General features: G+C 38.3%; 1 protein-coding gene across 1 annotated transcript in view; it reads left to right on the top strand.

Moving 5' to 3' along the window:
• INO80C (INO80 complex subunit C) overlaps positions 1-12,420 on the top strand; it is an 18,907-nt gene extending 6,487 nt beyond the window's left edge. The window contains 4 exon segments of the mRNA XM_010132938.1: positions 2,770-2,880; positions 5,700-5,811; positions 7,512-7,579; positions 12,289-12,420. Coding sequence (XP_010131240.1) covers positions 2,770-2,880; positions 5,700-5,811; positions 7,512-7,579; positions 12,289-12,420 — 423 coding nt within the window.
• Positions 12,421-12,650: the final 230 nt, after the last annotated feature.

The raw sequence follows: 12,650 nt of genomic DNA, 5'->3' as shown, positions 1-12,650 counted from the left end.
TGTACTTAGGGCAGTTCACACCTCTGCACAGTAGCACATTGTTCTGGAAGCAGTGCTTCTATGCAACTCTTCAAGGTTTTTCCAGAAAGAAAAACACATTAGCTGAGTATCTCTCTTCCCTTTTTTAGCTACTGCTAAAAATCAGAGTTTTCATACAAGCAATGCTGAGTGAGGAAACAAACAAGCCTCTACACTTTTATCTCAGTTCCCAGCATTTAACTGGGATTGTATTCAGTCTTACTTGCTTCCCAGTCTATCACAGGGCTCTGAAATCACAGTATCAGTTGGATACCTCTATGGTATGTAAGCTGCTTTACAGTCCTGCACACCAGCCTGCAACCCTTGTCTTGGAGAGGAAAGCACTGCTCTCAAATTGTCCATGAGGGATCCAGAAGCCACTGCTGGCATTATGTCACTGTGAGACTGGAGGATGGCTTGGGTGTCCACGTGGCCCAGAAAAGCAGCAACTGCTGCTCTGTACCCTGCTGCCTCTGCCAACATGCAAGGGATACCAGCACAAAGAAAATGAACATCTGGCCTATAATGTGAGTCATCCCGATTCTTAGCAGCAGTAATATCTGAAATCCCTTAGGGTCTGGCCTGGAAAAGGAACAACGTGTAGAATTCACATTCAGGAGTTGTCCTGCCAGGAACAGTTCCTTACTTTCCTTCCCAATGCACCAGCAAGATTAGCACTGAATCCACACAGAAAAGCCCGCTGAAGTCAGTGAGTGTAGCCAGCTGCAGAAATAAAGGACTAGATGTATAAGAAAGCTTCTTTCCTTTTACTGTTTAACTATTTTTATTTGCTCTGTCTCAAAAAAAATAGACACTGTTTTAAGGTAGTGTTGAAATGCTACTCAAAATCTGTTTCATAAACAACAGGATAGCTAAGAGATAGTCACTGAAGGGCCAAAAGTGATAAAGTGATAAAGTGATTAACAAAAAATGGTAGGATTGGATTTAAAACTGACCAAATGGTACCAAATAAAAGGCAAGAACACTCTGAAGTAACTCTGAGAGTTCTCTGATTTTTTTTTTACACTGATAATGAGCAGTATCAGGGATAATTTATTAATAAAAAATAATATTGTATCTCAAGCCTTATATTTCTCAAGATTAACGTTTGCTGCTGAAATCTGAAGTGCTGGAAGCATGCATGTGCAAGAATATAGTTTGAAACGTAGCAACTCTGTATAAAGCCACTTTACTCAGGATTGCTGAAGGTATTTACTCTGCTTACTGTCATATAATACAAATGTTTCTAAACATCCATCGGCGTTTCTTCTGTCTCTCTGACAGTCACTGCCTTCTAATGTCCTCAGCAAGGGAAGAATCAAGCTTAAACTACAGACTTCGATGTTGCTTCCACTGACGTTATTATGTTAGTATCCTCTGTACTGTGAGCTTACAGAGGACTAACTGTGGTTTTGAAAATAGAGATCTCTAGTTGTTTGGTTTTTTTTTTTAATAAGACACTAGAAACCTGACTATTTTACTTGAATGCTGCTTTATACCAAACTTTGAATATTTAAGACCACTCTTTTGTCCATTAAAAACAGGCACTTGTGAATAACTGATGTATTTCACCAAAGAAGAGTTCAGTTGCCTGGTTCCTAATCCTGTAATTATTTATGCATGTAGTTAAGAATACAAACGCTTCCCTTGTAATAAGGATGTGCTGAGTCATGGCCTTTCCTGTATAGTCTCAGTTCCTAGATGTACACCCATAATTCACTAATAATGTGATCCTTTTTTCTTATACTTGAAGGAGTATTGTATCAACACAGAAAGTTTTGCAGTGCAGGTTTTCCCAGGGAAACTTTTTTTTTGTTCTAAATATTATCTCTCTGATATTAATTTGTAAAGAAATGATTTAACCACCCATTTGGTAAATATTGATTGAGCTTTTACCCAAGTTTTTTTTCAAGAAAAAAGATATGAAATCCTTTTGATTGAAATGCCAAACTCAGTGGTAAAATTCTCATTGACTTCAGTATAGATCATGATTTCAAACATTTATGTATGTAGCATGGGCTAGTTCTGGTAGTACAGAGACTTACAGGGCACTCACAAAATAAAAAACAACATAAACTCAGCCATGCAGAACTATCACATATTGGTTATGCTGCCACACATCTTTTTTAGCTTTCCAGTCACATACACACACCTTCTCCTACTGCTCTTCCTGCTAAATAAACCATAAAGAAAAGCCTAGAAAACACCAACTAGTATCCATGTAGATTTTGTGAGGCTTGTGTATGAAAATGATAAATATATAATCAAATGTCTTTTTCTCTCAATTCTCCCTCAGGCACGATTGAAGACAAGGACAGAGAATAAACTGATTGATCAATTTTTCTTTAGAACCTTGGAAAAAAATTTTTTATAAATTTTATATATTCCTGTTAAAGCTCTAATGTGAAACATGCTGAAATAGATCCAGTCTACATTTTTGCTGTTTCAGGTTTCACATGCTGTCTTGCACTTTATAGCGATGGCTTTCTTTAGTACTGAAATACACCCAATGCTGTTTTTACTCAGTGGGCTTTGGCCGCTCTACTCCCCTTCTCCCCTTTGTATGTCAATTGTAAATTGCTTGACAAATGTTCTGTTTCATGCTTCCCCACTGCTGGCATGCGACATCTTTAAAGATTAAAAAGAGATAGGAAGGCTAAAAAGGCAACAGGTAGGTCATACAGCAACTGGCTCCATCTCCGGTTAAACTAGCTCAGAGTAACAAGCAGTAAGATTTTACTTTCTCTTCAGAGTGCAGGTGGAGAGGCCACGAATGAAAACAAATTTCTGAACACAGACTCCAGCACAGGATCAGTGGAAACAACTGTCAAGCCGTTACCATTTAAAGATCCAAACTTCATCGTAAGTATATTTTTTTAACAATTTGAAATTCTAAACTCTTCAACTAAAACATTAACAAGGATTCTATTTAACCATATTGCTAATGTAAATCTTAAGGAAGTCATCTTAACAGCCAAATAAAAGATTGACATTTTTTAAGAAATTCACCTCAAGTCAATATTATGCTACGGTCCAAAGACCAGACTATATTATAGCATGAAAATGGCATTGGTCCAGAGGCAGAACAATTTGGAGCAGAGTCAGAAAACCTGCTAGATCAAGGTGAGTGTAGAAGTTTTATGGCGTGGTATCACAAGCAACCACAGCAAGTGAGGAACAATTAATACTGCTATGAATTGTAGGAATCCCATCTCCCAGTTAGTAGCCAAGGCAGGCTGCAAAGCAACTGAACTAGAAATCAGCCAGAGAGTCATTAGCAACTGGAATTTTGCTCCTCTCCCAGTCCCTGAAACTCTTAACAGACCTGTGCTGTCCGTTCTTCCCGTAATTGCCAGATTTAGAAGCAAACACTATGCTCCCCAGAAGCCTGGCCTGCGGGTGCTCAGAAGTCATGTAAACTCTGACAGCTAACAAAATACAGACTGCTAAAACACTCTGAGGCTTACTGGGGGAGAAAGTGAAGGAAGACTACAGCTAGTAATGCTGTCACTGCTGGGGTTGTTTTTAATATCTTTTTATCTTGCTGTGCCAAAGCCAACTCACTGGCACACTGTACAAATGCTTTCTAGACAAGCAAACTTCTCAGACAGCTGGTCCTAAGCCAGTACTTAGAAAGAAGGATTTTATCCCAGATTTCATTTCGTATGGTAAGATACAGTATCCTGCAGCATAAAACCTGAATAATCAGGCATCGCACAGCTCACTGAGCACCGGTTTGGCAGGGGGTATAAGATTAATCTCTGACTTGCAAGTAGCTCTGTGTCTGTGTTGCAAGCCGACTCTTGTCACAAGAGGAGCATTCAAACAACTGTATGCTTTGCTCACTCTAATCTCCCAGTGAGCACCAGCGCCTTTGAGAGATGGGGCTAAGTGGAAAAGCTCAGTTTGCACCCAGAGGCATTCCATGTAGCTTCCACATAGGACTGCAATATCCATAAGGCCTTGTGCTGATCCTTCAGGTCTTTGAGAGATGTCACCATTTCCAAAGAGGCAATAATAATGTCTGCATGCTTGAAGGAATAACGAACGTTCTGGGCATTTGGCAACTGTTGCAGAAATAAGTAGTTATAATAAAAACATAAAACTATCCACCCCAATACAGTAACTAATTTGATAAAAATTGTATTGAGTTTTATCTAGCTTTTTGTCAGTGTGAACTGGTAGGCATAATTTGGATGACTTTCTGCATTCTTTCAGCCTAAATTACCTTTTTCTAAACTTCCTGAATGGAGTTTGCATCCTTTGGCAGCAGGGTAGGGGAAAAAGGTCTTCTGACAATTGTGAATAGCAATGAATATCTCCGCCTTAGATATTAGCTCCAGCTTTCCCTGAACTTCACTGGTGCAAAGGTAGCTTGGTTGGTGTGTGCTTAGCAGTCATTGCCTTTTGATTGTAGGTGTGTGAGGAGATACTCAGCCCCATTCCTGGGAGTCCTAAGTTCACATAAACCTAACAGTTGTTTTTGAGAAACCAGATTACTGAAAAAAATATCATGCGATGATTTTGGGGAAAATTCATGTAATGAATTTAAATTAGTAACGTGGTAGCACATCTGTTTTCATCCCATATTCCAGCTGGCTCTATTTTACAATGATCTCTAGAGTAATCTAAGGTGTTACCCTCAGAGCAAATATTTGCATGTGCTTTCTATATTGGATATCCGTTGTCAAAACCCAATATACCATCAGCTTACGAGTATCTTTTCTGAATATATCTTATGTCTACAGAAAAAAGTCTTCTCATTGAATCCTTCCTCCTATCATTCTCAGCAATTTAACAGGCTAATTTATAAATCAATCACAGCACAAATGTGTTTGCAGGACTTTGCCAAGTTTTGATGAGACCAACATGGCAGGTAGTAATTATTGACAGAAAAAACAACAACTCCCCAATTGTAAGAACATTTTCTTTTCTGAAGTAAAGCTGTAAATCTGTGTCCTTTGATCATTTAGAAGTAGTACAGTATGTTGTGCAGCCTCTGTCTCTGGAGGGACATAAATAAATTACTCTGTAGCAGTCACATTTGATGACTGCAACTACTGTTATACTACCTGTGGCAAGCCTTCCATTAGCGTATCTTTCAAAATGCAAAATTGTTTTGGCAGCCAACATTCTATTTATTAGTCTTTTCTTCTATCTTCTATCCTTTGAAAGAAAATAAGATTGCCAGAAAGTTTCTCATAGTATTCATTACATTTTGCAAGGTCAGTTGTGTTTTCTACAGTCACGGGTAATCTGTAAAAGAGCTAGAGCTGTGCCTGTAATATGCCATAAAAAGTAGAGACAAAATTTAGCTGTGTAATCACAATTTTAGACATAACTTCATAGTAGTAAGTTCTATTATGATGGGAAGTACATACAGAATCCTGTAATCTCTGGCTAACCGCATTGATTTTCTGTTTTTGTGTAAAAAGCAGATTTTCATTTCCTTCAGTTAATCGTAAACATAGAGTTTGACACAGTCTAAAAAGCTTTGTTTTTCTGTCAGCCAAGATTAAAGTGTACAGTATATTAGCCTGCCGATGAAATAATTGAGGATAATAAATGGTTCGTGACAAGATGAGACATACCAGAAAGACTATGAAATAGAAGCGTCATGCTCTGGAAGAGTATTCTTTATTTATTTATTTTTTCTCTAAACACTGTATTTTTAATTCTAGCACTCCGGCATTGGTGGAGCAGCAGCTGGCAAGAAGAACAGAACTTGGAAGAACCTAAAACAAATTCTTGCTTCTGAAAGGGCATTGCCATGGCAACTAAATGATCCTAGCTGTAAGCTGCTTAGATGCTTTGAATGCATTTATAAATAATAAAATCCACACAAATAGCTTCCTTTAAAACAAACCTGAATTATTTCATCAGTGCTTGCAGTTCCTGCTTGAAGAGGGTCCACTACTACATTTAAGACTAGTCCAATCATTCTTGCTAAGTGTAAGTGGAAAATAGAGGGAAGCAAATAATTCAGAGTATTGTGACAAAGTTCAAACATATTTGGGGAGAGCGTTTAATAAATTGAATTTATTTATCCAGACCAGGTCAGAAACTCCTTATTCGTGTCAGGTTTTTGTCCTTCTTCGCTGCTGAGGAGCCTTGTCTGTATACAGCCCTAATGTCTTCTGATGGGTGGCTGCTACTCGATTAGCTGTATAGGAAATGTTTCCAAATAGGTTCTGCTAAGCCACATACCTGCAGTAGCTTAGACCTCAGCCCAAGCTTCCTATCCAGCTCCTTATCGTGGATTCTTGGGAGATTTAAATCCTGTGTCCCCTACTTAGTTCAATACAGCTGAAACTATGCTATTAGCAGTCCTGATTAGCAGTGCAAGCTGGCGTACATCTACAGGAGCAGAGTTACAGCAGTAGTCTTAGTCTAGATACACTTCAAGTCTGCTTGTAAAGTAAGATGATATTGGACATACCTGGAGGCAGAATGTGATTTTACTTAAGCAACTGGAGCCATTTCAGAAGTGAGCATATGTGTATACTTTTTGTCAGACTTGATGCTTTATCCAAAAATAGCTTGCCACTTTTTGAAGTGCTTTATTAGACATGACCTTTACAGAAAAATGCAGACTACTGTGTGTTCCTGGGTATTGTAACTGACGATCTGCTGAAGTTGCTATTTCTGCTATGTTCTGTTTGCAACTGTAAATTTACAGGATGTTTTTTTAAGAAGACAGGAAAAGGAATTCAGCTGCATGTTTAAAACCAGCTGTCTGTGGCGTTAGTGTCTTTTGAATTCTGAGATGATGAGTTAGAAATTTAATATGGATGAAGCATTTGAATTGATCGTAATATCTGAATGAGGTGCAAGGGAAATCAGAAAGGAGGAAAGAATTGAGTCAGGTACAAGATAGTTTTGTAAACATCCAAAATGGAGATTTAAATACTTAAACATACCAACTGTATCTTTAAAATGTTTATGAGTGAGAGTTACTATCTAAAGGGCACCAAAACCCAGCAATTTCCATAATTTAATTTAAACATTCAGACAATTTTCTAGGTCATTGACTGGGCTTAAAGTGGTACATGCTTAAAGATTTAACTGATTTAGAAGATTACTTTGCTTTTCTGGATTATAATATTTCAGAGCTGTAAACTTGAATAATGTTTTAAGTTACAGCATGCGTATGATAATGGCTGTTCTTTGCAAATAACTGACTGCAAGGGAAATCATTAAGACTTGGAAGAAATCAACACATTTCAAAAAGCTCTCCTTTGGGGGAGGGCAGTTCTGCTTACTGAACTCAGAGAGGTGAGCAGAATCAGGCTGTTATTTACAGTGCTAACAGACTAAATGTTTTCAGGTGTAACTCTGTTTCATATTTCTTTTTCTCAGTGTTGCTAGTTAATAGAGACCTCTAGAAAGTAAAGACAGCATTTTAAAGGAGCATTGTTAACTATTTACATTTTGGATTTACATTTTAAAATATATATACACAACACTGAATTTATCCTTTTGTTTCTCTCTAGATTTTAATATTGATGCTCCTCCTTCCTTTAAGCCTGCCAAGAAATATTCGGACATTTCAGGACTTCCGGTGAGTATTTTATTTTTCTCTTCAAAATTGGCATCTCACTTTCCACCATGGAAAAAAAGCCAGTGCATGCATTTGTAAAAAGCTGTGCTTGTTGAGGTTCCTATGCAGCCCCATGCTTAATAGTTGTCCAGTGATTTAGGGCCAAACACCTAATACTGTCACTATGTCACAAAATCTTTAGGTTGTTAATAGATGTCAGGACAGATTATATACCTTGTCCTGATAGGTGTCTCCTATCATGCCACTTTCCCAGCTGTACAGTCTGCGTTGATCCCCACGATTTCTGATTCTTTAGAACGTTACAGCGAAAGCTGGTAGCCCACAGTCTACACAACTATTAACGTTGCCAAGCTTTAACCACGCAGACTGAAACTTTTCATACTGAGTGTTTGCCCGAGACTGATTTATTTCATTGTATCTTTTAAAGTTTTTAAAAAATGTCTCAGCAATTTTCAAGAGTGAGATTAAGCAAAACTGTATTGACTGACCTAGGTTAAAAAAAAAAAAAAGAACAACTTGTCATCATTGCTCTCAAACTTTCCCTCAAAACAAATCAGCCTGAGACAGACACTTGGCGTGGACTTTTGAGAATTTTAGATACCCTCATGCTTCAGAGATGGAAATTGGAGTTTGGCAGATATATAGCTTGTGTGTCACAGATGGGTTCCTGTACATGGTTTTGATAAAGAAAAAAGAAAAAGGAAAAATCCAAACACATTTGACTTAGATACGGTTCGCACATGCACCAAAAAGTCTCTGTAGTTAAAATTTGGCACCCACATTCCCCAAAGATTCTGTTGGCACAAACCAGGAGTAAAGTAATTGAATTCTGCCCAACGAAAATTTTGTATCTGCTGCTGACACTGTTCCTATGTGACATGAATAATTTTCTTAAAACAAACCAGGTCTTAGTAACAGTGTATCTTTTCACTTTCCCCCTTCCTCCCCCAGTGATTTATTTTGTGGAAGCCTGTGCATTTGTTACAGTTGAAAGGAATGGAAATGTTGTATTTTGGACTATAAAAAGGGTTAAGTAATGGTTGCCCTAAATAACTACAATAATGAAAAATTCATAGTGTCAAAGAGCCTTAAACAGAATTTCTGGGTCCCTTCCCTCAGTTTAATCTGTTTCTCATCTACAGGGCACTATCCCAGCTCACGGGCTTGATATCACCTGATAGAGATGCCTGTAAAAATACACATTTGTTATGTTGATGCAGGTTAACACATCACCTTGCATTCTGTACGCTGAATTAGGTGGAAATCCCCGTTGGGAAAAAAAAAAGAGTGAGCACTTACTTAAGGACTGCCTTATAGTGGATGCACAGTGCAAGGCGTCAGAGAATAGCTACAGAGCCGACTGCAGACCTGCACGTCCTAGCATTTGGGCTCTTAATTTGGTAGCGTATTTTTTTTTTTACTTTAAGTAACACATTTATATAAGGCACCTAGAAGGTGGCATGTTTCCAGCCTGTGCCTTTGAGAATGATTTGGAAATAGAGTGGGTTGCTTGGACTGAGGCTGGTAACCCTTGGTGTTCAAGAGGGAATAGGAAAGCAACATCTCCCTCACAGATGAACTAGCAGACAGCAAATGGAAGAGACTGCTCACAAACCCAGGGAAAATACTTCCCTCCAGCCAAGCAGACTTACAGTCTTGTAAGAGTATTGCTTTGATATAATATCACTTTGTTTTCAGACAAGGAGCTGGGGTCAGCTGAATAAGGAACTTTGCAGAAGTACCCCTACTCTATATAAAAGATGCAGTGGATGGAGGAAGGGTTTAGATGGCTATGTGAAATAATAATGAGTAGATTTCACCAAAATAGCAAAAATTCCATACAAGGTTACTTAATGGTGTTCACCTGTTTCCTATCCTCTCCCCTCAGAGTTGCTTTGCAAGTATTAGTGGCACTCACACCAGCTGTTATTAGAGTTGCTGCAACGCCTCTGACCTGTGAGGGGCTTTTGTGGGGCAGAAGGCATAAGACCCTCTCATTGCCCCATCTCCAAGGAACTAACTAATGCTTTCCTGCTCTGGCTCTTATGCATTTCAGAACTGGTCAGTCACTGCACCTATAGTGAGGTAATGTTCTAGGTTATAGCTGTGAATGAAGACCGCGTCCCTACCAGCTGTGGGTCAGTTTAGCCATGGGAAAAAAGAGTCTTACTCTCAGTTCCTCAGTTTTTCTTTACCAGCTCCTCCTTTCCATCAGTGATTTACTCTTTACACTTTAACTATTTTAGCTCAGTATCAATACTCTCCTTTCTACATGAATCCATTCGGTGCTGCTTTTGTCTCCTTTTTTTTGTCTTTCCACTCTCCTTTTTTTCCCCCTTAATTTTCCATCCTCTAATTGCATTGTGAGTCAAGTTTCCTATTTTACCTGGCCTGCAAGCCTTCTCCAGACTATGATAAAAATACCATGTTTAAAAAAACCTTTTTTATTAAGATAACTGAGACACTGTGTCCTTAAAATTGCTAAGCTAGAAATGTTTCGTAAGAAGCACTAAATATATTTTCAAGATCATTTCCTAGTAGGAGGATATGTGAGATAATAGAATATTTTAGAAATCTAGTGTAAGAAAAATGTTCTTGTATTTTCTATGTAAAATCTGAAAGCTTTTGTGTAAGAATATATTTTCTGTGGGAATGCTGGATTCCCCATGAAAAAAAAAGTAGTAAAATACATTCCTTAGTATTACCCATTTAGGGAAGAATTAAATGGTCTAGCAAGTACAAAAAAAAGTGTTAAATCTCTCTCATCAGTATACCTGCAGTTAAATGCCACAGTAAAATTCTACTGATCTTCTTCTCTTTCTGTGTGTAACACAAATGGAATCAAATTTACCAAGCAGAACGGCCAATTTATATTTCTAAGGCAGCCTAGAATTCAAAAGCTGTTATCTACTGTATTGACACTGCAAAATAAAACTACTATTTTCAAACTTGCAAGGTGAGAATTTAGGTATTTTAACATGCAAAACAGGGTAATTTATTATAAAGCAGATAAAACAACTCTCAAACCTTCAGATGTTTATATTTCTCTTTTCTGAAAATGGATCAGCTTGTTACTATAGAAACAGATTGAGATAAATTTATTGTATTTGAAGAGCATGTAGCTGTGGCCTTTGACTTAGTTTCTAAACGTGACAGAGTTGGGGGGTTTTTTGCAAAATCACCTTACTTCACTTTTCTAATCTGTTTTGATTATTGCTGGAGTAGCGGTAAAGTTTGTTTTCAGATGGCGGTCATGGCGTAAATGAGTAGTTCCCATACATTAGTGTGGACAAACGTTACAGTCCAATACGAAGTATCAGAATGGTGAAGAACTGCCATAATTTTTTTAACCTAGACTGGTACACAATACAAATTGCAGGTATTGCTTGGCTTGTTTATTTCAGAATCATGCACATGTGGAAAGCAGTCTACTTGGTTAGCTTTTTCTTATATGAGGCCGGATTTAAAGTGTGAAATAAAAATAAATTTATACTAGCTGTAACCGTGAAGTTACTACCAGGAATAAATTTATTCCTAATGTCCTAACTTTGCCATTTGTTTGAAAATTAGTTGATGGCTTGACTGTTAGCTGACTACATTTAATTAACCTTGTGGCATTTCTTTGTAAAAAAACAAGCTACAAATAACACTTAATTTTCTGCTAAGTCTGATCAGGCCAGACTGTTAACTGGATTGCTACCATGGTCAACAGATCCTTTCCAACACAAAAGTGGTAGAGAGCTCCGCACTTCAACAGCGTGAATGGGATGGGGGAATATCTCCAGCTCTTGCTGGCCTTTTCTTTTTTAGTCTTAAAGGATTTTAACTGCCTGTGCCTTGCAGCTTGCCACCATCTCCTGTTAAAGAAAGGTACCAAAGACACTTGAGAGCCTTGGCAGGCACTTGGTAATCCAGTGCTGAATAGGTGGTGAGTGTTCTGGAGGCTGAAGGTGGAGAGGCAATACTCTGAAGCCTGCCTTCTTCCAGCCCAGCCTCCTGTGCTACCCCTGAGCTCATCCAAGCTCAAGGTTTCTGTAGCAACAGGGAAGGGGAGAGGATAGAAGGAAACTGGCACCTCTCCCAGGCACCCAGGGTCCAAACATAGCAGAGGATACAAGCGTAGCCCAGGGTTAGCTGGCTAGGTTGTTATGCTGAAAGCAGGCATCTGTAGCAAAGCACAATGCTGAGTTCAAATTTCTTATCAATTTTGTCACAGAACCATAAGCTGAGACTCCCTTGCTTTAACAACCACTTTAAAGTAAATTAAAAGCTAAGTTACATGCAGGAAGAGAAAATCAGTCCAAAGCTATCAGAGCACCCATAATTCAGCCTCTTTGTGGGTAATTTATTGGCAGCAGACTGCCTCTTTGGGGAGCTGCCTTGAGAGAAACTGCACAAGGCACAGAGTTGCTAGGGAGAGTTTAGAGACTTGAGGAATTTATTTTGCACTGTGTTTTGTATGAAACCGTTTCATCCTTCTGTATGTTTAATGCATTTCTAATGTGATTTTATAGGGGTCTGTTAACTTCTCATAAGTTCAAACACGAGGAGAAAGAAAAAAGTACAAGCTTTTGGTCACGTGGTAGAACAGCAGTGCTGTTACTGGGGAAAGAAATGCATTATTTTGTGGTCTTGGAATTAGACACATTTTTAGTATTCTGGTTCGAGATTTTATTTGAATCGTGTCTCTGCCATTGTTTCTTTTTCAGGCAAATTACACAGATCCCCAGAGCAAGCTAAGATTTAGTACTATTGAAGAATTTGCCTATATTCGGATGCTCCCTTCAGATGTGGTTACAGGATACCTGGCTCTAAGAAAAGCAACGAGTATTGTTTCCTGAAGAGACAAAGTGTTGTACATCGCTTGTGGACAGCGCTAATTTTGAGAATCATGATGGAAAGTGACTGAGGTTCCTTAAAACTATGCATGAGTTTTTACATCTGGAAGTAGTTGATGATACATAGATTTGAAGAACATATGGATTTAATTTTTATAAATGCTGATATTTGTTAGTTTGCCAATTTGTAAGCAATTTGGTTTGGTGAATTGAACAACTTAAGACCTTAAGGA

The sequence above is a fragment of the Buceros rhinoceros genome, unplaced genomic scaffold (assembly GCF_000710305.1).
Source record: "Buceros rhinoceros silvestris isolate BGI_N320 unplaced genomic scaffold, ASM71030v1 scaffold12163, whole genome shotgun sequence".
NCBI lineage: Eukaryota > Metazoa > Chordata > Aves > Bucerotiformes > Bucerotidae > Buceros > Buceros rhinoceros.
This window is presented reverse-complemented; position numbering and strand designations above follow the sequence as displayed.